The 23,535-nt window shown below is 46.4% G+C and overlaps 1 protein-coding gene across 3 annotated transcripts in view; it reads right to left on the minus strand.

The window, feature by feature from the left end:
* The window catches only part of PTPN3 (protein tyrosine phosphatase non-receptor type 3), a 1,027,556-nt gene that overhangs the window by 743,353 nt on the left and 260,668 nt on the right, over positions 1-23,535 (minus strand). For all 3 annotated transcript variants that reach the window (XM_063922728.1, XM_063922729.1, XM_063922727.1), the window contains exons 4-5: positions 18,713-18,755; positions 12,434-12,509 (exon numbers count right to left, since the gene is read on the minus strand). In XM_063922728.1, the coding sequence (XP_063778798.1) occupies positions 12,434-12,509; positions 18,713-18,755 (119 nt within the window). The remainder of the gene's footprint in view (positions 1-12,433; positions 12,510-18,712; positions 18,756-23,535) is intronic.

Raw genomic sequence — 23,535 nt, forward strand, 5'->3', positions numbered from 1 at the left:
CCAGAAGTCCCACATACTTTGCGGAATCGCTCCGTCTTGGCTCCTCCTTCAATTTCTCCAGCTGCTTCTACAAAAGCCTGATGAGGGGAATGACCTGACTCAAGCTGGCAGTGTCTGAACTGACTTCACGTGTGGCAAGTTCGAAGGGTTGGAGAACCTTGCACAAGACGGAAATCATTCTCCACTGCGCTTGAGTCAGGTGCATTACTCCTTTGCCTAGATCGTAGGTGGATGTATAGGTTTGAATGGCCTTTTGCTGCTCCTCCATCCCCTGAAGCATATAGAGTGTTGAATTCCACCTCGTTACCACCTCTTGCTTCAGTTGATGGCAGTGCAGGTTCAGGAGTGTTTGCTGGTGCTCCAGTCTTCGGCACACAGTGGCAGAATGCCGAAAGTGGCCTGCAATTTTTCGGGCCTCCGACAGCATTTCCTGCACACCCATGTAATTTTTCAAAAAATTCTGCACCACCAAATTAATTGTATGTGCAAAACATGGGACATGCTGGAATCGGCCCAGATGTAATGCATGCACAATATTGGTGGCGTTGTCCAATATCACAAATCCCCAGGAGAGTCCAATTGGGGTAAGCCATTGCGCAATGATGTCCCTCAGTTTCCGTAAGAGGTTGTCAGCTATGTGCCGATTACGGAAAGCGGTGATACATAGCGTATCCTGCCTAAGAACGAGTAGGCGTTTGCGAGATGCTGCTACTGGTGCTGCTGCTGTTGTTGCTGCGGGAGGCCATACATCTACCCAGTGGGCTGTTACAGTCATATAGTACTTAGTATGCCCTGTTACACTTATCAACATGTCCGTGGTTAAGGGGACACTGGATACAACTGCATTTTGTAGGACACTGGTGACTCTTTTTCTGACGTCTGTGTACATTCTCGGTATCGCCTGCGTAAAGAAGTGGAACCTACATGGGATTTGATGCCGGGGACACAGTACCTCAAACAGTTCTCTAAGTCCCAGTGAACTAATGGCGGATATCGGACGCACGTCTAACACCAACAAAGCTATCAAGGTCTCAGTTATCCGCTTTGCAAAAGGATGACTGCTGTTATATTTCATCTTCCTCACAAAGGACTGTTGGACAGTCAATTGCTTACTGGAAGTAGTACAAGTGGTCTTCCGACTTCCCATCTGGGATGACAAGCGACTCCCAGCAGCAACAACAGCAGCGCCAGCAACAGCAGGCTTACCACTCAAGGATCCTACGGAAGAATCCTGGTTAGGAGTGGACTCCTCAGTCTTGACAGTGACATGGCCTGCAGGACTACTGACGTTCCTGACTGAGGAGGAAGTTGATGTTGAGGGAGTTGGTGGTGTAGCTTGAAGGGGTACAGGAGGATTTAGGCGTCAGTGGACTGCTTACGCTCATACCCAAAGTTTCACAACTTCACTTGAGTCCTGATGAATGTGCAGCAGGTAACGTATAAGGGAGGATGTTCCTAGGTGGTTAACATCCTTACCCCTACTTATTACAGATTGACAGAGGCAATAGATGGCTTGACACCTGTTGTCCAGATTTGTGGAGAAATAATTCCACACCGAAGAGGTGGCTTTTTTGGTAGTTTGCCCAGGCATCACAATGGGCTTCTTCGTCCCAAGGACAACAGGTGTCTCCCCCGATGCCTGACTTAACAGAATCCTCATCTTCAACTTCCTCCTCAGTGCCAGCAACACCCATATCCTCATCCTAGTGTACTTCAACACTGACAACTTCAATTTGAATATCAGGAACTGGACTGTGGGTGCTCCTTCCAGCACTTGCAGCGGGCGTGCAAATGGTGGAAGGAGCCACCTCTTTCCATCCAGTGTTGGGAAGGTCAGGCATCGCAACCGCCGACACACTTGGACTCTCCTTGGGGATTTGTGATACCATCTCAGAACGCACAGTTCTTTTCTGTGCTCTTTCCAGCTTAACTCTTAATTTTTCTAGCGGGAGGATGAGGGCTTCCATCGTCATATGAAGCTGAACCACTAGCCATGAACATAGGCCAGGGCCTCAGCCATTCCTTGCCACTCCGTGTCGTAAATGGCATATTGGCAAGTTTACATTTCTCCTTAGACTATTTAAATTAATTTTTTTGGTTTGGTTTTTACTGAACCTTGGCTTTTTGGATTTTACATGCCCTCTACTATCATCATTGGGCATCGGCCTTGGCAGACGACGTTGATGGCATTTCATCATCTATGTCATGGCTAGTGGCAGCATCATCAGCACTAGGAGGAAGTGGTTCTTCTTGATTTTTCCCTATTTTATCCTCAAAATTTTTGTTCTCCATTATTTTTTGGTAGTTATATGAGACAATATGTGGCACAGGAATAACTGGAATGACTGATGAGACAGGACACTACTACTGGTCTGAAGCAGCACAACACAACAACACTGTAAGGGACTTGTGGGGGTTGTTGTTATTATTATTATTATTATACAGCAGCAGTGGACATATAGCAGCAGCGTATATCGTCACTGGAATGACTGATGGACAGGACACTACCACTGGTCTGATGCAGCACAACACAACAACAACACTGTAAGGGACTTGTTGTTGTTATTATTATTATTATTATACGGCAGCAGTGGACATATAGCAGCAGCGTATACCACTGTGACTGCCTCATCACTGGAACGACTGATGGACAGGATACTACCACTGGTCTGATGCAGCACAACACAACACCACTTTATACAGCTACACTGGATATACAGTATGGCAGCAGAGAACACCAACACTGTGACTGGCTGGACTGATGCAGCACAATACACTGACTAAACTGGACTGGACAGCACAACACAGCACCAATTTATACAGCTAGCAGCTACACTGGATATATGGCAGCATGGGACACCAACACTGTGAGTGGCTGGACTGATGCAGCACAATACACTGACTACACTGGACAGGACAGCGCCACTTTATACAACTACACTGGATATATGGCAGCAGAGGACACCAACACTGTGACTGGCTGGACTGATGCAGCACAATACACTGACTACACTGGACAGTACAACACAGCACAAGACTCGCCACCCCACTTTCACGCCCTCACACAGACACTGAACACTGAGGACACGTCCTCTCAATACACTCTCCGAGACTGGAGTGAAAATTGTCAGGCGGGAATACCAGAGTCTGGCTCGGAACCGAACTCAAATGGCAAAGTCCGGTAGGGTTCGGTTCTCTGAGAACCGAACCCGGTCATCTCTAATTTGTACATATCAACTTGATTCTTAGTGGGAATTAAGATGGCTTACAGATAATCAAACTAGAACTGTGCTAATTTTATTATTATAAAATATGTGGTTGTAACTAGCGAAGGATGGGCCAAGGTGCAAAAGTTTGCAGGGCTGCCATCAGGGGGATACTGGGGGCACAGCTGTCCCGGGCCTGACCTGTCTGACAGAGAGGAAAGGCCTGCTCATTCCGTCTGTCCGCCTGCGGCACTCTTTTGAAACAGTCCATCTCAAAATGGCTGCCGTCTGAGAAGTGACAGTTATTAAAGATACTAGAGGAGACTCTAGTATCTTTAATAACTGTCTCCTCTGAAACAGTGGCCATTTTGTGAGGGACATTTTCAATAGTTTGAAGCAGGCAGGCACAAACAGTAACCCCCGCAGGGACGGCAGACATGCAGCAGCGGCTGGGTGGGGGTATCGCCTGACAATGAGCAGGACACCTGACAATGAGCAAGCACTGGCATAAATACTGTGTGGGCATAATATGGTCTCAAGTGCATAACTGTGGGGGCATAATACAATGTCAGGGATATTAATGTTAGGACTTAATATGATGCAAGGGGCATAATATGATGTTGCTCCATATGTGCATAGGATTTTTTTTTTTTTAAATATATATTTATTTTTATATATTTATATATATTTTTTAATTATTATTATTATTATTATTATTTATTATTATTTATTATTATTATTGGGGAGGTGGGGGCCCTGCCTATTTAGTCAGTCCTGGGCCCCACAATTTCTGATGGCAGTCCCTCAGAAAACAAAAATGCAGTTAGTGACTTGTGCACATACATATACTATGCTTTGCTGTAGAGAGAATATCTCAGTAATTCACATCAGTCCCTGCACCAGTGGAGCTTACAATCTATATTCCTAATCACATGAACACACATACACACTAGGGTGATTTATTTCAGGAGGCTATTATCATGCAGTACTGTATATATTTGGATTGTGGAAGGAAACTGTAGCAAATCTGGTGGATTGTGGTGGATGCTGGATAGACAGGCCGGGGTGTCAGAATGGGGTGCTGGAGAAATGGCTGGGGGTATCAGAGAATTGGGTGCTGATAGATGGCCAGGAGTGTATGAGACTGGGGGTGCTGGAGAAGGTAGTGTTGTTGGGGGTATCAGAATGGAGTGCCTGAGAGGACATGGCTGGCAGTATCAGAGTGGAATTCAAATGTTTGAATAGTTGGTTGGGTGTCTGTTTTTTCCTGTCCATTAGATAGGAAAAAACAGACTCCCAACTGACTTTTCAAACATTTGAATCTCCCCCATTGAATGAGGATTTAGGGCAGGGAGTGTGGTTGGGGGTATCAGAATGGAGTGCTGAGAGATGATAGGGTGTGTCAGAGAATGTGCTAATAACAGAGATGACTGGGGATGTCAGAATGGGATACTGGGGAGATGACTGGGGGTCTGACTAGGAGTGTCAGAACGGGGTGCTGCAGACATGGTGGTAGGTGTTGCAGAATGGGGTGCTGGAGCAGTGAGTGTGGTTATATCAGAATAAGGTGTTGGAGAGATGGCTTATTATAAAGATGGTTAAAAAACAATAATAATCTGTCCATAAAAAAAACGTTTTCCACTTACATGTAACCTGTCAGCTCCACACACTCTTCTATCACCATCTTTGACAGACACATCAGCTCTGCCCATAAACTTTGTCACTGCACCAGTGAACCAATTAACGCTTCACTGTCACCTCCTAGCTCATCACAGCCAGTCAATGCCCTGACTCCTTCCTCCCTGCTTATTACACAGCCTTACCTCCTGTTCACCAATTCTGTGGGGCTGCACATTTATCATCATCAGTATCATGGCGCTGCCCGAGTCCAGTGCAGATATTTGATGCTAGCTGGTGTGAGGTCAGTGGTTGGGCTGCCCGGCTCACGTCTCTGTCCTGTCTCATTGAGCGAAGCTTTTTTCATTTGGCTCTGGCTGACAGCTGCGTAAAGCGTTTTCATTTGCTTAGCACTTTATGCAGCTCCTTAACTAGAGTATTCGTTGGGCTGGCCATGTTCATATCGGCACGTAGTTGGCCCAAGTGTCTCAGCTGTCCTTCGTTTGCCCCTTCATCACAGTGGGCTAGTAGTTCTGATCCTGGTTTTACTTATTTGTAGTAATACATTATATTGTGGATTTAATATAGGCCTCTACATTTCTCATTCTGTGACAGTTGTAATGTTGGAGGGATTGTTACAAATTGCCTTACACAGCACTGTTCAATTTTTGTGTGTTGTAAAAATAGGATTTTAATTACCTACCGGTAAATCCTTTTCTTATAGACCGTAGAGGATGCTGGGGTCCATATTAGTACCATGGGGTATAGACTGGTCCACCAGTAGCCATGGGCACTTTAAGAGTTTGATAGTGTGTGCTGGCTCCTCCCTCTATGCCCCTCCTACCAGACTCAGTCTAGAAACTGTGCCCGAGTAGACGGACAACTTTGAGAGAAGGAATTTACACAGATAGTGGTGAGATTCACACCAGCTCACACCGAATTGAAAAAAAAACCATGCTGACCAGCATGCAATATGGAGAGACCATGCTAACCAGCATGCACCATGAAGAAATCATGCAAAACCTCATGAAACATGAAGAAACCATGTCAACAAGCAGGTAACATGAAGAAACCATGCTAACCATCATTCAACAAGAAAAAAAACATGTTATCCAGCATGAAACATGAAGCAACCATTCCAATCAGCAGGTAATCTGAAGAAACCAAGCTAACCATGCATAAAAGAGGAACAGTAACAGCTGAACTAATACTTAATCAAGTAGTAATGCAGGAAAACAAAGCACTGGGCGGGCGCCCAGCATCCTCTACGGACTACGAGAAAAGGATTTACCGGTAGGTAATTAAAATCCTATTTTCTCTTACGTCCTAGAGGATGCTGGGGTCCATATTAGTACCATGGGGATGTACCAAAGCTCCCAGAACGGGAGGGAGAGCACGAAGGTTCCTGCAGAACTGATTGACCCAACTTTAGGTCCTCAGAGGCCAAAGTATTGAACTTCTAGAACTTAGCAAACGTGTTCAACCCCGACCAAGTAAACGCTCGGCAAAGTTGTAAAGCCGAGACACCGCGGGCAGCTGCCCATGAAGAACCCACCTCACGAGCAGAGTGGGCCTTAACCGATTATGGACACGAGAATCCCGCCGTAGAATACGCATGCTGGATAGTGAACCTGCTCCAGCGAGAAATCTTCTGCTAAGAAGCAGGACACCCAATTTTCTTGGGATCATACAGGACAAACAGAGTCCGATTATCTGTGATGAGCAGTACTCTTCACATAGATTTTCAGAGCCCTTATAACATCCAAGGATTTCGACGGAATTGAGGAGTCAGTAGCAACTGGCACCACAATAGGTCGGTTGATATGAAAAACCAACACAACCTTAGGAAGGAGCTGCGGACGCGTCCTGACCTCAGCTCTATCTTCATCGAAGATTAAGTAGGGGCTCGTACACGACAAAGCCCCCAATGCCGACACACGTCTAGCAGAAGCTAAGGCCAGCAATGTGACAGCCTTCCACGTGAGAGGCTCGAGCCAATCCGATTGTAGGAACTGGAACACCACATTAAGATCGCAGGGTGCCATAGGAGACAAAAAGGGAAGCTGGATGTGCAGAACCCCTGTCAAGAAAGTCTGACCCTTAGGGAGGGAAGCCAATGGTTTCTGGAGGAAAAAGGATAAGGCTGAAATCTGGATCTTAATGGATCCCAAACGCAGGCCCATAACAACACCTTCTTGCATGTAGAGGAGAAACCGACCATGTTGAAACTCCACCGTAGGAAACTTCTTGAATTCACACCAAGACACATACTTTTCCCAAATGCGATGGTAATGTTTAGACGTTACTCCCTTCCAAGCCTGAATCAGGGTAGGAATACCTTTGTTCAGAATGCCCTTCCGAGCCAAGATCTAGCGTTCAACTTCCATGCCGTCAACCATAGCCATGGTAACGGCCCCTGTTGCAGCAGGTTCTCTCGAAGAGGAAGAGGTCCCGGATCGTCCAGCAGTAACTCCAGAAGATCCGCGTACCAAGCTCTTCTTGGCCAGTCCAGAGCAATGAGGATTGCCTGAACTCTTGTTCTCTTTTTGGGCTTTCGAATCCTTGGGATGAGTGGAAATGGAGGGAACACGCACACTGACTTGAACACCCACGTAGTTACCAGGGCGTCCATCGCCACTGCTCGTGGGGAACAGTACCTCCGAAGCTTCTTGTTGAGTTGGGAGTCCATCATGTCTATTTGAGGAACACCCCAAAAACTTATCACCTCCGTGAACACCTCTGGATGGAGGCCCCACTGTCCTAGATGGAGATCATGCCTACTGAGGAAGTCCGCTTCCCAGTTGTCCACTCACGGAATGAAGATTGCTGACAGCACCACTGCGTGCCTTTCTGCTTAGAGGAGGATTCTAGTTACCTCTGCCATTGCAACTCTGCTCTTCGTTCTGCCCTGTCGGTTTATGTAGGGCACCACTAAGACATAGGTGGTCATTCCGAGTTGTTCGCGCGTTGCCGATTTTCGCTATGCTGCGATTTGTTGCTAAATGCGCATGCGCATGGTACGCAGAGCGCATGCGCTAAGTTATATTACATAAAACTTAGTAGATTTGCTGGTGTTCGTGCGGCGCTTTTCAGTCGCAATGCTGATCGGTGAATGATTGACAGGAAAGGGGCGTTTCTGGGTGGTAACTGTTTTCCGGGAGTGTGCTATAAAACGCAGGCTTGTCAGGGAAAAACGCGGGAGTGTCTGGAGAAACGGGGGAGTGGCTGGGAGAACGCAGGGCGTGTTTGTGATGTCAAACGAGGAACTAAACAGACCGAGCTGATCGCAATCTAGGAGTAGGTCTGGAGCTACTCAGAAACTGCAAGAAAATATATAGTAGCAGAACTGCTAATCTTTCGTTCACTATTCTGCTAAGCTAAGATACACTCCCAGAGGGCGGCGGCCTAGTGTGTGCAATGCTGCTAAAAGCAGCTAGCGAGCGAACAACTCGGAGTGACCACCATAGTCCGACTAAACCTGAAAGCCTTGATTTTGCAGAAGATATGCCACCTGTATAAGGCCGTTGTATATGGCCCCTAGTTCCAGAATGTTTACCAGAAAGATGCTTTCCTGACTTGACCACTTTCCGTGGGAGGTCTCCCTCATGGAGACTGCTCTACCACCTCCGAGACTCGCACTTATGCCTCGGAAGATCTCAAAAAAAATCCCGAACCTGCGGCCTTCGAGCAGTTGAGAAGTCTGCAGGCACCAGAGGAAGAAATTTCGGTTTACAGTTACAGGCGCATGTGCTGGATTGTTGAAGATGTGACCCAGACCACTAGTTCAAGAGATCCAGCTGGAAGAATCTTACATGGTATTTTCCGAGCTTCAAAGCCTCGCAGGAGACTATCAACTCCTTCTAGCAGGCAATACACTGACAAACTGATATCCGGGCTGGCTTTAGGACTTGCCGGACATAGGACTGTGTCAACACTCTTTCTCTACTGGTAGAAACCTCGAAAACCATCCTTCGAAAGGGCAAACTACTTTCTGCTCCAAAAGAGATTTAGGAAGATGCAGGATCCCTATGATCCTTGAGTAGTTAATAGATAGGAATACTGTGCAACAGTCTATCCCTAGAAGATGTTGGGGAACCTCCAGATACGATGTCTACTCCTTGCTTGCGGAGGAGGAGCATAAACTCTACCGTAGCCTTAGTGAATGCCCTCACGCCATTGGCAGTGCCTGTAACTGATAGTGACAGTCCCTTCTTAATAGGCCTGGTGAAGAGGACAGATCGGAGTGTGAAGGTACTGAGCCCTGACATCCAGGGATACTAAAAATTGTCCCTTCCCCTGATCTGAGATCACCGCTCTCAGAGAAACCATCATGAACTCAAATACCCTCAAGAAGGGTTCATGATATGTGTTTGTACCAAGTTCTGCATAGCTTCCTGAAGGATTGTACCTTCTGTCTAAGAACCCAATAAGCCTGATTTGAAGAAACTGTGAGGTGAGAGTTCTTGACAACTCCAGTCTGTACCCCTGGGCCCTGTATCGTTTATCCAGGGGACTAGGCAATATATTTCTCTGTCATGACTAAAGAATCATATATCCGCCCCCACCTCCCTCCCTGATCCCTACGCAGTGTTGACCCTGCAGCCCGAAGGAACTGCAGTGTAGGTGTAGGCTATAATCTCCTAGCCGGTGTAGGTGCAGAAAAAAGACATGTCGACTTACCCGCAGTTGTGTTGGCTCTCCCCGTATCCAGTGCGTCCCTAAACAGGGCCTTACCAGTGAAGGGCAGACTTTCCACACCTTCCTTGGATTCTGTATCTGCAGTCCACTGGCGTAGTTACAGCCCCCTGTGCGCCGAAACTGTCATAGTTGAGGTTCTTGCAGTTAAGCAGGCGAATTTTCTTCATGGTCTTCACCATGAAGTCTGCAGAATCCTGTATGTGACATGAAAACAAGTCAATGTCACTCCTATACATGGAATCTAAATCATCAAGTAAGGTGCCCGTACTGTACAAGGAATAGCGAGCCTCTGTCACGCATGTAGTAATGTACAGCGATTTGAGAGTAGTCTCAGTATGCGAATAGCTAATCCTTTAGGGAGGCTGTGCTAGGGACAGAGGACCACCTTCTTTGACAATATAGATACCTTTTAGGGATTTACTTCCTAGGGAGTTTAACTCCTTAGATGCCTGGAAGATATCAAGGATTTAAGATCCCTTATCCAGAATAGTCTTCTCAAATATTTGTAGAATATCCCTAATAGCCTCAATCATATGTTGCACCCCTCTACCAGGGCTGCATCACCCCTTCCCAATATATACCGTTACATGTCAGAGGTGATATCTGAGACTACCTGCATTATCTTGGCAAGTGCATTTTAAGGAATGAGGTGGAGTGCGAGGCACGGTTGTGGGGCTTGAATACTTATACTTCAAAACCACCCTGACTTTCACAGAAAATTCTGTCTTATTCTCAGCAGAAGATACTTCATTATATTATCCCCAATTAAGGTTACCCACAGAGGTTGGGCCCCAAAAACTGAGCATTTGTACGTCTTCAGAACATGGTATAGACTCCCTCTAACAAAATTATATATATATATATATATATATATATATATATATATATAATGTAGATACAGCAGGAGCACTCACCAGTCTTCTTAACTTGTTTAATGGATCAATATATCAGTATAACAGGAGTGGTCACATCAACGTTTCGGTCTCATATGAGACCTTTATCAAGCTCTTGATAAAGGTCTCATATGAGACCGAAACGTTGATGTGACCACTCCTGTTATGCCAATATTTTGAGCCATTAAACAAGTTAAGAAGACTGGTGAATGCTCCTGCTGTATCTACATTTATATTGCAAGAGACGTGTCATGGGGACTCAGTCTGTTTCCTACCCCAGCGATTGTTTGTAAAGTCAGAGTGTGGACTATTATGGATTTATATATATATATATATATACACATACACACATACATATACACACATACATATACACACATACATATACAGCACACAGGACATAGTTCCTGGACATGGTAAATTGGTAATTTACACATACACAGCGTTCTACTGAGATCTGCAGGGAGGGAGAAATGGCGCTAGTGAATTCTGTATCCCTTGTGAGGAGAAGCCCCGCCACCTGTAATGGCGCAGCTCTCCCGCGTTTTTTATTGTTTATACTGGCCTGAGGTATTGGGTCTAACAGTGGGGATTAACCCCTGTTAGTTAGCTGACCAGTTTTAGGGTGATCTTATGCCGGCTCAGAGCGCCCCTCACGCGCCTGTGCGACTGTGCACTGCCGGAGCGCAGCGTGTTTCAGCTGCGCTCCCACCCTTGTGCCGCCATATGCACCGGCTACCCGCTTATCGGGCCACCGATGTAGTACTCACCACTCTTTTTTCTTCTGGCTCTGTTAGGGGGTGGCGGCCGTGCTGCGGGAGTGAGCGGTCGCCTCATGGGGCTTGCGATCATTTCCCTCAGGAGCTCAGTGTCCTGTCAGCAGAGATAGTGGCCATTAACCTCAGAGGGTTGGACACTACTCCCCCCCCCCCCCCCCCCCCCAAAGTCCCACGAAGCAGGGAGGCTGTTGCCAGCAGCCTCCCCTGTAAAATAATAAACTCTTAGAAAACTTTTACTAGAGAAACTCTGGAGAGCTCCCCTAGCTGTGACCGGCTCCTCCGGGCACATTTTCTAAACTGAGTCTGGTAGGAGGGGCATAGAGGGAGGAGCCGGCCGACACCATCAAACTCTTAAAAATCCCATGGCTTCTGGTGGACCCATCTACACCCCATGGTACTAATATGGACCCCAGCACATACCCTCCAACATGACCCGCCCCACTAGGCACAAAATGCTATGTTTCTGGACTTCCCTCTTAATTTATTATTGCCATCACCTGTGAAGAAACAACTTTCTTATCGTTTAACTAGTTCAACACAGGTGATGAAAATCATAAATTAAGAGGGAAGTCCAGAAACAGAGTATTTTGTACCTAGTGGGGCAGGTCATGTTGGAGGGTCTGCCAGCATCCTCTAGGACAGGCATTCCCAACCACAGTCCTCAAGGCACATCAACAGTGCAGGTTTTAGTGATATCCAGGCTGCAGCACAAATGGTTAAATCAAAATAACTGAGCTACTAATTAAGTCACCTGTGCTGAAGCCTGGATATCACTAAAACCTGCACTGTTAGTGTGTCTTGAGGACCGTGGTTGAGAATGCCTGCTCTAGGACGTAAGAGAAATCATTTCAATACAGTACATTCTGGGGTCTATTCATGAAGCAGTGAAACGTAAAGAGAAGAGAGCCAGTGGAGAAGCTTACCATGGCAACCAATCAGCATTGAAGTAACATTTATAATTTGCATACTATACAATTGTACGGAGCAGCTAATTGGTTGCCATGGGAAACTTCTTCACAGGCTCACTTCTCCACTGTTTTCACTGCTTCATGAACAGGCCCCTCTGTTCTAAAGCACAAGTGATAAACATTGGATAAACTATTAAAAAATCATACAAGACATCAATCATTACCCAATCATGATTTCTATCAGGAAAATAAGATCAGCTAAATAGAATTTCAATAACAGTAACACTAAATAATAATAATGATAAAAATACAACAATACAAAAAAGTATTACCTTGTTTGATCCTGCTGTAATGTGTTGGGGTCTGGTATGAAAAATCTCACTCTGAAGAGAAGACAGCATGGAAAACCTAAATTGAGAATTTAGAACAAGAAAAAAACAGTTTAAATGATGTTAAATATGTTACAAAATATATGTATGCCATTTTCATCTCAAAAATATTTCTGGTAATAGACCAGGTTTGCCTACCCGCTCCCCTTTTTTGATTGAGGCTCCCTCTACCCTGCAATCCTTGCCAGCCCTCCCGGTTTTTACGGGTACCTCTGAAAATCTGAACTGTGCATGCGCAAGTCCAGAAATTCCTGGGGGCGGTGCCTGCAGGGGAGATGTCATTGCCGTTGTTGTTGGTAGTGGTGAGTGTCGGACTCAATGAGGGACAGGAGTTGCAGGCAGAAACTGCACCCTGCCACAGATCTGCCAGGTGAATTTCTGTCATCGGGATGTACACTGTGTGAGGCCCGAAGAGGGTGCGGGGTTGGTTAGCAATGCAGGGAGGCGCCGTGTTGGAGAGGCACTCTTCCTGCTCCACAGCTATCAGCTGTTGCAGAACAGCAGTTCCGTTCCTTATGGCCGGGTCTTCCCCCATCTCAGAGATGGGAAAAGTTTTGTCTCTGGGTACAGCGGCGGCAGCCATCCCACAGCTGAGGCCGCCCCTTGCATAGGCCCCACCCCTTGCACGGTCCAGGATTCCCCTCCACCCCTCAGAGACAGGAAAAAAAATAGTTTCCTGATACAGCAAATGCACCATCTAGAAGCAAAGGCCTCGCCCCTCTCACAGGCTCCGCCCCCTCCGAAGACCCACAATATTTCCCTCCTTCACCCCAACTATGAGGATCCAGCACACTAGCACTGAGCTCCTACAGGTAAGAGCACTGTGTGGTCACCATCTGAATGCTCACCCACCAATATGACAACTCTAAAAAGCATCATATTGTCACTGCATGTGCCCAATACTTACCCGATCAGTAAACAATAGCTAAAACATATTTTTGATGACTCATCAGAAATGACATATCCTTGCTGTTTTCATAACGATTTATAGTGATAGGGATGCACGCCGTGTGCAGCAGAGGATCATGGAACTATTATAAAGATAGATAGATAGATAGATAGATAGATAGATAGATAGATAGATAGATAGATAGATAGATAGATAGATAGATAGATAGATAGATGGTCAGGTGTACACGGCGGCACCGGATTGGTAGCTTAGGGGTATATAGTAGGAAACTTGAGATTGATTTACCACACATTGATGGACCTTGAAAGAGAGCAGGGGTATAAATGCGTTGGCCTGCAGCAGAGGAAACCAGGTGGTGTGACTGGGACGAGATCTGGTAGTCAACAACTCAGCTTGCATCAGCTGAGCTCTCTGGCCTTTTACCGAGAGAAGCGCTCTTTGACCTGCCTTCTGACTGTTCACATTATGTCACGATTCGGGTTATTAGCCCCCATTATTTACCTGCCAAGTACCTTCTGAGACTGGCCCGGCGTTCCAGGCCCGGATTCCACCTGCGCTGTCTGCGGGCAGCGCGCTGCACGTCTGAATCTAAAGGTGCTCCTCTGTGAGCGCTGCAGCGCTGACATGGCAACATTACAGTAAGCATTCATCTGTTTAAAGTATGGCATCTCCTGCCCTCTGCGGCCTCCGCCGCCATTACTGCCGATTCTCACATGTTGTTCCTATCCGCTGCAGTCTGGACTCTGTGTAATTATCCAGCCAATCCCTGCTCACCAGCTGGGATAAATATCCTGCTCAAGGGCTGGATAATCGTTTGTGCTTTGGTTGTCAATCCTGCATACGTGTCTCTCCTGTTTGGTGAATACTCAGCTTGACTTCCCAGGTATTCCAGCTCCTGTGATACAGCTTCTCCAAGAGACTGGCACCAATTGTCATTCTGCGGTGCAGCCTGACTCCTGCAGTGTTCCAGCCCTGCTTCCTGGCTTTCTACTGCGATCCTGATACCGGCTTCCAGCGCAGGTTCTATTCTGCCTCCAGCTTCCAGCGGTATCCTGGCATCATTATTGTTTACAGTCATCTACAGCATCGCACTCTAGCTTCTGTGGTAAAGTGTCACTGGCTTCCAGCTTGTCATTCACATCGCTTTCAGCTTCCAGCAGTGATTGATCTTACCATCTGCCTACAGTGTTGCTTCATATCACCTTCAGCGGTATTCCTGTATCGCTCTGCACTACTGCATCGCTCTCTAGCTTCATTTGTCACTGGCTTCCAGCTTCCAGCGTTCCATCGCTTCCAGCAGTGTTGGGTGTTACCATCTGTCTTCAGCAGTGCCTCATCTCCTCTCCAGCGGTATACATACATCGCCCTGTATACCATACCACACAACATCAGACCAAAGTATCCATCGATGCTCGCCATCGAACTGTTGCTCTAGTGGTGAGTTCAGCACATCTCTCCTCACACCGGTTCCGTCCGATAGTCTCTGGCAATCCTATCTACAATATTTCAACCTCCGTGTATCAGTGCCTATTCCAATCTCCTGGTTACCATCTACTGTGCAGTACTGCCCGTTCCTTATTACAGCAGTTAGCTGTGGCAAAGGACTTTCCAAATCCAGATATTAGCAAGGACTTTATTATCTTGTTCTGCTTAGCCACAGTCTCAAATACCAGTTGCATTCCCAGGAACTGTACTGCATTTTTATTCTGCACTCCCTGTTGAAGATATCTCAATGCCAAGAGTTACTGTATACTGTGTGTTCAATAAAATGACTATTTATAATTTTACTCCGTTGTTGTGGTCACGCCTTCGGCTCATGGTGATATAATCGTACTGCATTTCTAGGAACCTAATCTCCCCTCCACGGTTCATTTACACACCAGTCCCTACAACTGAGGCTTCCCTCGGACAGCCTCAGCCCTCAGTTGTGACACATTACATCCAGTAATTGGCACAAGTTTAAACACTTGGGATCATCTGACTTTTGTGTGGAATTTTTATGTGTTTTATGTGATGTTAATTGCATTTTAATGTGATAAATAGTAATTCACTATATTTGCATTATTATCTTCTCTCCACTGGGTAATTACAGATGAACCCAAAATTAAGAAAGGAGAGTGTAATAAGAGACGACAACTCCTGCATGACCATCATATGCAGTAGCGCTGGTTAAGTTCTATTCAATTCTTTGTTTGCATGTGATTTGGTGAAGGTGTGAGGAAACTTTTGTATAGAATACAGAACTTGCCTGACCGCTGGTTCTATTTATTTGAGTGTACTCTTAGGATTTCATATACACTTTGGTGCAGCTGTGGATGGGTACACTCACTCATTGCTAGTGCAGACCCTGGGATGCAGCCATGAGGGAGCTGCCTGGTCTTCCCAGAGAGTATACACACCCATGCACATACACTACTGCTGTTTACCTCTGATATAATCCAGGCGCATACACTTCTGTTCTCTCTAGAGTAACCCAGGAGTATATACTACTATTCTCTCCAGGTGTGATACAGGCAGGATCCCCTCATTCTGTTATTTGGTGGCAGAGCCACAGAAAATATATTAGAAGGATAGTCCAGTACATTTTCTAACTTTCTACTACATACAGTATAAATATTATATATATATATATATATATATATATATATTGCATAAACGGTTGTAACGTTTCAGTCCTTGGTCTAGTTTCTTTCTTTAAAATATTTTGCCCATGAGTGCCGTCCTACCGCCTTTGACATATATATATATATATATATATATATACTGTATATGTGTGTGTTTATACAAACACACAATAACGCACCAGTGTACTGTATATAGATTTTCTACTTTTCCGTATCTTCTAACAAATGTACACAGTACATAACATACAGTGCACCTATATTAATACTTTTTTTTTCTTTATTGCTGCTTTAAGTACTAGGACACACCCCTGAGTGTCAATAAATATGCCCATAGGTGGAGCATAACACCCCCCCCCCCCCCTCCCCGCAATGGCGCTCCATTTTGCTACCACCTGTAAACTAGTTTTTAAAAGTAGGCAAGTATGGATCAGACCCTTTCTCACCCAGGATGCTACTAGACCCTTATCCACTCACTGGTCACCTTCAGACTAGACTACTGTAATCTCCTCCTGACTGGCATTCCTGACAAATACCTCTCTCCACTCTAATCTATCCTCAATGCTACAGCCGGGCTCATCTTCCTCACCAAATCCACCACATCCACCTCCCCTCTCCTACAAGCCCTACACTCACTTCACTTCCCTTTCAGAATCCAATTCAAGCTTCTAACACTCGCCTACAAATCCCTCACCCATTCCTCTTCCATTTACATCTCGGATTTATCTCCCTTCAATCTCCCACACGTCCTGTTTACTCTAATGCACAGCGCCTCTCCAACCAACTTATTACTTTCTCCCACTCTTACCTCCAAGATTTTGCATGTGCTGCTCCCTTTCTCTGGAATTCTCTACCTCTCCCCCTTAGACTCTTCACCTCTCTACAAAACTTTAAACGGGCTCTCAAGACCCACTTCTTCACTAAACCCATCCTAATCTCATCCTAACCTTCTGTTCAATGCTACTAAGGGCCCATACACATTATGCAATATTGTACATGATTGTAATGATTTAGTTCAGTTCAGTACAATATTGTACAATGTATACACGTGATCTGTCGTAAGATGCTCACTCCTGTGCATCTTATGAGACATCGTCTGCTAGTCCTTAATGCATGCTTGATGATGAGATATTGGGTGATGCTCTGCACATATTGTATAGTGTGTACATACGACCATAAGATCATAAGGTATCATATACAATTGGATGCCAGCCTGGCCCCTCCTCTTCCTTGCTGTGAGACAGGAGGTGTGTAGAGAGGAGAGCAGCAAGTACAGGAAGCAAGCAAGCCAGTGTTTCTTAGAATATGTATAAAGCTTTGAAGGCTATTTCCAGCGTTTTTTGGCATGTTTTTAAATGATAAAAAGAGTCTTTTGCTGCAGCTTACCACTGTAATGTTTGTAATGCGTCTCTGTCCAGGTCTGTGCATGCATTGTTTGTGCAGCTGCTGTGAAACTACAAGCCCCAGCATGATCTGACACAGATGTGCTGTCAGGGAGAGCACAACTGTACAGACCTAAAATAATGGTCACTTCATATAACATTAGAATAGTGCAGCCCCTTACATGAAAAATTCCAGCCCCTTATTTTAATTAGTATGTGGTTGTTTTGGTTTTGTGTACGAGGTATACAATGTAAGATATCTTATGATCTTAGGTCACATCATATAAGGTGTACAGAAGATATCACATGTCCGGGAGAGCAAGGGAAATTGTACACAATATCTTATTGTATCCCATCGTTCTAATGTGTACATAGCCCTACTGTCTACACCCATCTGTGTCACCCAAGTCTGTCTGCCCCTCCGTTTAGAATGTAAAGGGCAGACAGATGTGTGCTGAGCGATCTGTCACTGACTGCTCAGCACACATCTCTCCCCCCACTCAGCACAGCGCGATGTGTGCTGAGCGAGAAGGGGTAGAGGGGCCGCTCATTTCACCCAACGGGTGAAATTAGCGATGTGCTAGATAGTGCATGCATGCAGGCCAATCTAGCACCGGAGATAGCGACGTGTGGGACCGTGCACCGCTATCGTTGGGGGCATACACACGAGAGAGCCGTGCGTACACTCTTTAAGCTTTCACGAGTAGGGCCTTCTTCCCTCATGTGCTTATCCTTTTCTCACTTTAATAATCTTGAAATGCACTAAATCAAGCGGTTTTCTGCCACCCTGATACTTCTGTCAGTGTCATCTGCTGATGTAGCTATGTTTATATATTTGTCCTATAATGTCTTCAACTATAAGTCACTGTTTTCATGTCTTGATTATTTATTTACTCTGTAATTGGGTGCTGCGGAACCCTTGTGGCGCCATATAAAGACTAATAATAATAATAATAATGTATGTAGCCTAAAATTACTACTATAAAAGTCAGTTGAGTTATTTGCACTGAATGCAACTGCCTAATACATGGGTATAGCCTATAACATGGGTATTAAACATGTGCCCTCTAGCTGCTGTGGAACACATGCCAGCATGTCCTGCCACAGTTTTTGCATGCCCTAATGTGTAGTTCCACGGCAGCTGGAGAGCTGCATGTTGAATATATGTCTATAACCTATATTCCAAGGTGTTGCGAGGGCTAGATAGATAATAAAGTTTAGACAGTATATCCATAAACCTTGAAAGGTGGACAGTAGGGCACAGCAAATGATACTCCAAAAACTGTGGAGCTTGATTTGTCAGAAATACCTTTCAGTTGTTTTCTAATTGGTTTGCTGGGTTCAAGCCATCTCTGAAACAAAGACACAGGCAAATAATTGATGGTTCATATTAGTAACAGACACACACAAATTTATTGATAAGTTATAGACATGGGATCCGGTGAAGATCACAGCGTTTGGGATCCTGGCAGTTGGAATAACGACACTGGAATCTCGACATGGATCGCAATGCCGGTGCAGGGACTCCAAATGAAGGACTGCCAGCTTTGCAGTGAGGTAAGCCGCAGAAGGGTGAGGGGGTTAGGTTTAGGCTACGGAGAGGGAGGGTTAGGGTTAGGCACCTCAGGAAAAGTTAGGGGTAGGCTGTGAAAAAATAAAATTTTACTTACCGGTAAATGTATTTCTCGTAGTCCGTAGTGGATGCTGGGGACTCCGTAAGGACCATGGGGAATAGACGGACTCCGCAGGAGACATGGGCACTTCAAGAAAGAATTTAGATTCTGGTGTGCTCTGGCTCCTCCCTCTATGTCCCTCCTCCAGACCTCAGTTAGAGAAACTGTGCCCGGAAGAGCTGACAGTACAAGGAAAGGATTTTGGAAATCCAGGGCAAGACTCACACCAGCCACACCAATCACACCATATAACTTGTGATAAACTTACCCAGTCAACAGTATGAACAACAACAGAGCATCAGTTCAACCCTGATGTAACAATAACATAGCCCTTATTGCAGCAATAACTATATACAAGTATTGCAGAAGAAGTCCGCACTTGGGACGGGCGCCCAGCATCCACTACGGACTACGAGAAATAGATTTACCGGTAAGTAAAATCTTATTTTCTCTAACGTCCTAGTGGATGCTGGGGACTCCGTAAGGACCATGGGGATTATACCAAAGCTCCCAAACGGGCGGGAGAGTGCGGATGACTCTGCAGCACTGAATGAGCAAACACAAGGTCCTCCTCAGCCAGGGTATCAAACTTGTAGAACTTTGCAAAAGTGTTTGAACCTGACCAAGTAGCCGCTCGGCACAGCTGTAATGCCGAGACCCCTCGGGCTGCCGTCCAAGAAGAGCCCACCTTCTTAGTGGAATGGGCCTTAACTGATTTTGGCAGTGGCAATCCAGCCGCAGAATGAGCCTGCTGAATCGTATTACAGATCCAGCGAGCAATAGTTTGCTTTGAAGCAGGAGCACCAAGCTTGTTTGAAGCATACAGTATAAACAAAGATTCTGTTTTGCTGACCCTAGCCATTCTGGCTACATAAACCTTCAAAGCTCTGACCACATCAAGTAACTCGGAATCCTCCAAGTCAGTAGTAGCCACAGGCAACACAATAGGTTGGTTTATATGAAAGGATGAAACCACTTTTGGCAGAAATTGTGAACAGGTCCGCAATTCTGCTCTATCCGCATGGAAAACCAGATAGGGGCTTTTATGTGACAAAGCCGCTAATTCTAAAACATGCCTAGCCGAAGCCAATGCTAGTAGCATGACCACCTTCCACGTGAGATATTTCAATTCCACCATTTTGAGTGGCTCAAACCAGTGGGATTTCAGGAAACTCAACACCACGTTAAGATCCGAAGGTGCCACCGGGGGCACAAAAGGAGGCTGAATATGCAGCACTCCCTTCACAAACGTCTGAACTTCAGGTAGAGAAGCCAGCTCTTTTTGAAAGAAAATGAATAGGGCAGAAATCTGGACCTTAATGGAACCCAATTTCAGGCCCAAAGTCACTTCTGACTGTAGGAAGTGAAGGAAACGGCCCAGCTGGAATTCCTCCGTAGGGGCATTCCTGACCTCACACCAAGCAACATATTTTCGCCATATACGGTGATAATGTTGAGCTGTCACGTCCTTCCTAGCCTTTATCAGCGTAGGAATAACCTCATCTGGAATGCCTTTTTCCGCTAGGATCCAAAGTTCAACCGCCATGCCGTCAAACGCAGCCGCGGTAAGTCTTGGAACAGACAGGGCCCTTGTTGCAACAAGTCCTGTCTTAGAGGAAGAGGCCACGGGTCCTCTGTGAGCATTTCTTGCAGATCTGGATACCAAGTCCTTCTTGGCCAATCCGGAACAATGAGTATTGTTCTCACTCCTCTTTTTCTTATGATACTCAACACCTTGGGTATCAGAGGAAGAGGAGGAAATACATAGACCGATTGGAACACCCACGGTGTCACCAGGGCGTCTACAGCTATCGCCTGAGGGTCTCTTGACCTGGCGCAATACCTCTGTAGTTTCTTGTTGAGGCGGGATGCCATCATGTCCACCTGAGGCAGTTCCCACCGAATTGCAAGCTGTGCGAAGACTTCTTGATGAAGTCCCCACTCCCCCGGGTGGAGGTCGTGCCTGCTGAGGAAGTCTGCTTCCCAGTTGTCTACCCCCGGGATGAACACTGCTGACAGTGCGCTTACATGATTCTCCGCCCAGCGAAGAATTCTGGTGGCTTCCGCCATCGCCACCCTGCTCCTTGTGCCACCCTGTCGGTTTACATGAGCCACAGCGGTGATGTTGTCTGACTGAATCAGAACTGGTTGACCGCGAAGCAGGGCCTCTGCTTGACGTAGGGCGTTGTAAATGGCCCTTAGTTCCAGGATGTTGATGTGAAGGCAAGTTGTGACCGGAGAGACACACGTGTAATGGCAGCCGCGGCACTGAAGGGGTTAACCCCTAGTGCCCGGCGCCATTAGGAGGACAATGGGCTCTTGGCGCCACTTTTAAACTGTGCACTGGCGCTAGTTGCCATCTTTAAATGTATTGTGGGTGCTAGGCACCGGGTATTTAAAGTATGTTTAATAAGGGGTCATATGTTCTATCGCTGTGCAGTGCGCCGTTGGAGAATGATGAACTGGTGGACAGGGCACTTATGAGGAAAGTACAAGGTATTTTGTTTCTAAAAGACCTTGACAATTGTTGTTCAGCAACTTGTACATAGCCAGTCATATGTTAATTGTCCTAGCTAAAGCAGGGTGTCGATTAGCAGGCCTTTTGGTCGGCAAATGTTTTCTTTCAGGTACAAATGAAGGTTTGGAAAGAAGACTGTGCCTTCAGCATCACCTGTGGTGTGATGACTCAAAACTGGTTTTGCATGGAGACACAAGGGGCTGCTAAATCAGATTGTGTTTTATGAATGCAAACTAGTGGGTTTCGTTTACCAACAGTTTGATGTAAGATTTCTTAGGCTGCATTATGTGTGATGCAGATTATGTTTAATTTACAGTATAAGAACGTTGTCTATGTGTGAGAGGGTGAATGCAATTGAAATGCAAGTTACATTTACATTTGTGAAAGAGATAGGAACATGATAATCAGATTGTGTTTGGGAAAGCACACTGGTTTGGTTATATATGAAGAGGAGCAGGAATGTGCTTTATCTAATTCTTAACTTTTGAAATGTAACTTGTATTTCTTTATATTTTCTGCGAAAACCTGATTGGTTGGAAAAGACAGGGAGGGCTTACCCCCCTGTGGTACTGTGTGTAGAACTGAGATAAAAAGAGGATGCCTGTGAGCCTCCAGGTTGTATTGTAGTTGTACCATCTTATTCTGCTGGAACATCTTGCTGTATGCTGTTGCCCCTAGCAATAGGGAAGAGTTCTCTTTAGAACTATTGAGCAAATAAAATATCATTGCCTCAAGAAGATTGCTTCATCTTGTGACCTACAGGGTTATGCCAACCATAGCCCCGTCCTCCGGCTGTCCAGGGAAGCACCTAACGTATCCAAGTTCCGCCTTCCGCCAGCTACCGGTAGAGGCCTAGCAAGTGGCTAGTGGGGATTCGTCAGCACCACACAGGTGTGGTAAGGCAGTGCGTCGGCACATACAGAGCAGAACCGTGGTTCCAAACGCCACGGCAGGTTAGGAGTTTGGTGGTGGCAGCATAAACCCGCCCACAACGCAGTGGGTGGAGTCAGTAACAGGCGGTTACTGACGGTAAGCGGGAATCCCCTATGTGGTCAGGCCTCGTGTAACTTGACCTTCCATTCTGTGCGCAGCCAACGGGACGCGAAAGCGGTAAGTGCTTTCGTACAGGACCGTCCTGTCACAGAAATTGTTGGCATAGCGGTGGGATATTCCCAGGCGGCTTTTCCTCACCCGATTGGAGAAGCCGAGTTACTCAGGAGAGGAGTAACTGCAGCGCAGGAGAACGCACAAGATGGCGGAATTCAGCGGAATGTCCAAGGATGATCTGGAGATCGTATGCCAGGAGAAGGGTGTGGATATCCCTTTCAACGCGTCCAGAAGCGTCATGCAGGCGGCGCTCAGGAGCTGGGAGGAGTCCCATCGGGGGGAGGTGGAAAGCACTAACGGCGTCAGCATCGCAGAGGACGGCCCACCAGTGGACCTTCGTACAGAACCGGTGAGATCCACAAGCCCCGCCCTCTCTCACAGCAGCAATGTTTCCCAGCAATCCCTAGCAGGGCCAGGATCCCAACGTCTCAGGGGGGGCGGCCCGGATACCCTAGCAGATCGGCTAGCGGAATTGGGGGAAAGGGCAACGGAGCAAGAGCGCTTGATCATCATCCATATGTGGCGTGATGAGCGGGCACCACAGGCCGTGGTACCCCGGGAGCCGTTGTCAGCTGTTGTACACAGATCGGGACGCATTCAGTTTGCCAAGTTTGCAGACAGTGATGGGAACATTGATGGACATTTGCAAGTTTTTGAAAGGACTTGTAAACTACACGATCTACCCAAGTCAGAGAGGGTGAGACACCTTGTGCCCACTCTGCATGGAGAGGCCTTGGAGGCCTATCGAGGAGTGGCCACGGAGGACTGTGGGGATTACGACGAAGTCGCGAAGGCCCTCCTCCAGCGATTCTTCATCACTCCAGAGTCTTACAG

Source organism: Pseudophryne corroboree, chromosome 5, assembly GCF_028390025.1.
Source record: "Pseudophryne corroboree isolate aPseCor3 chromosome 5, aPseCor3.hap2, whole genome shotgun sequence".
In the NCBI taxonomy this organism is placed as follows: Eukaryota; Metazoa; Chordata; class Amphibia; order Anura; family Myobatrachidae; genus Pseudophryne; species Pseudophryne corroboree.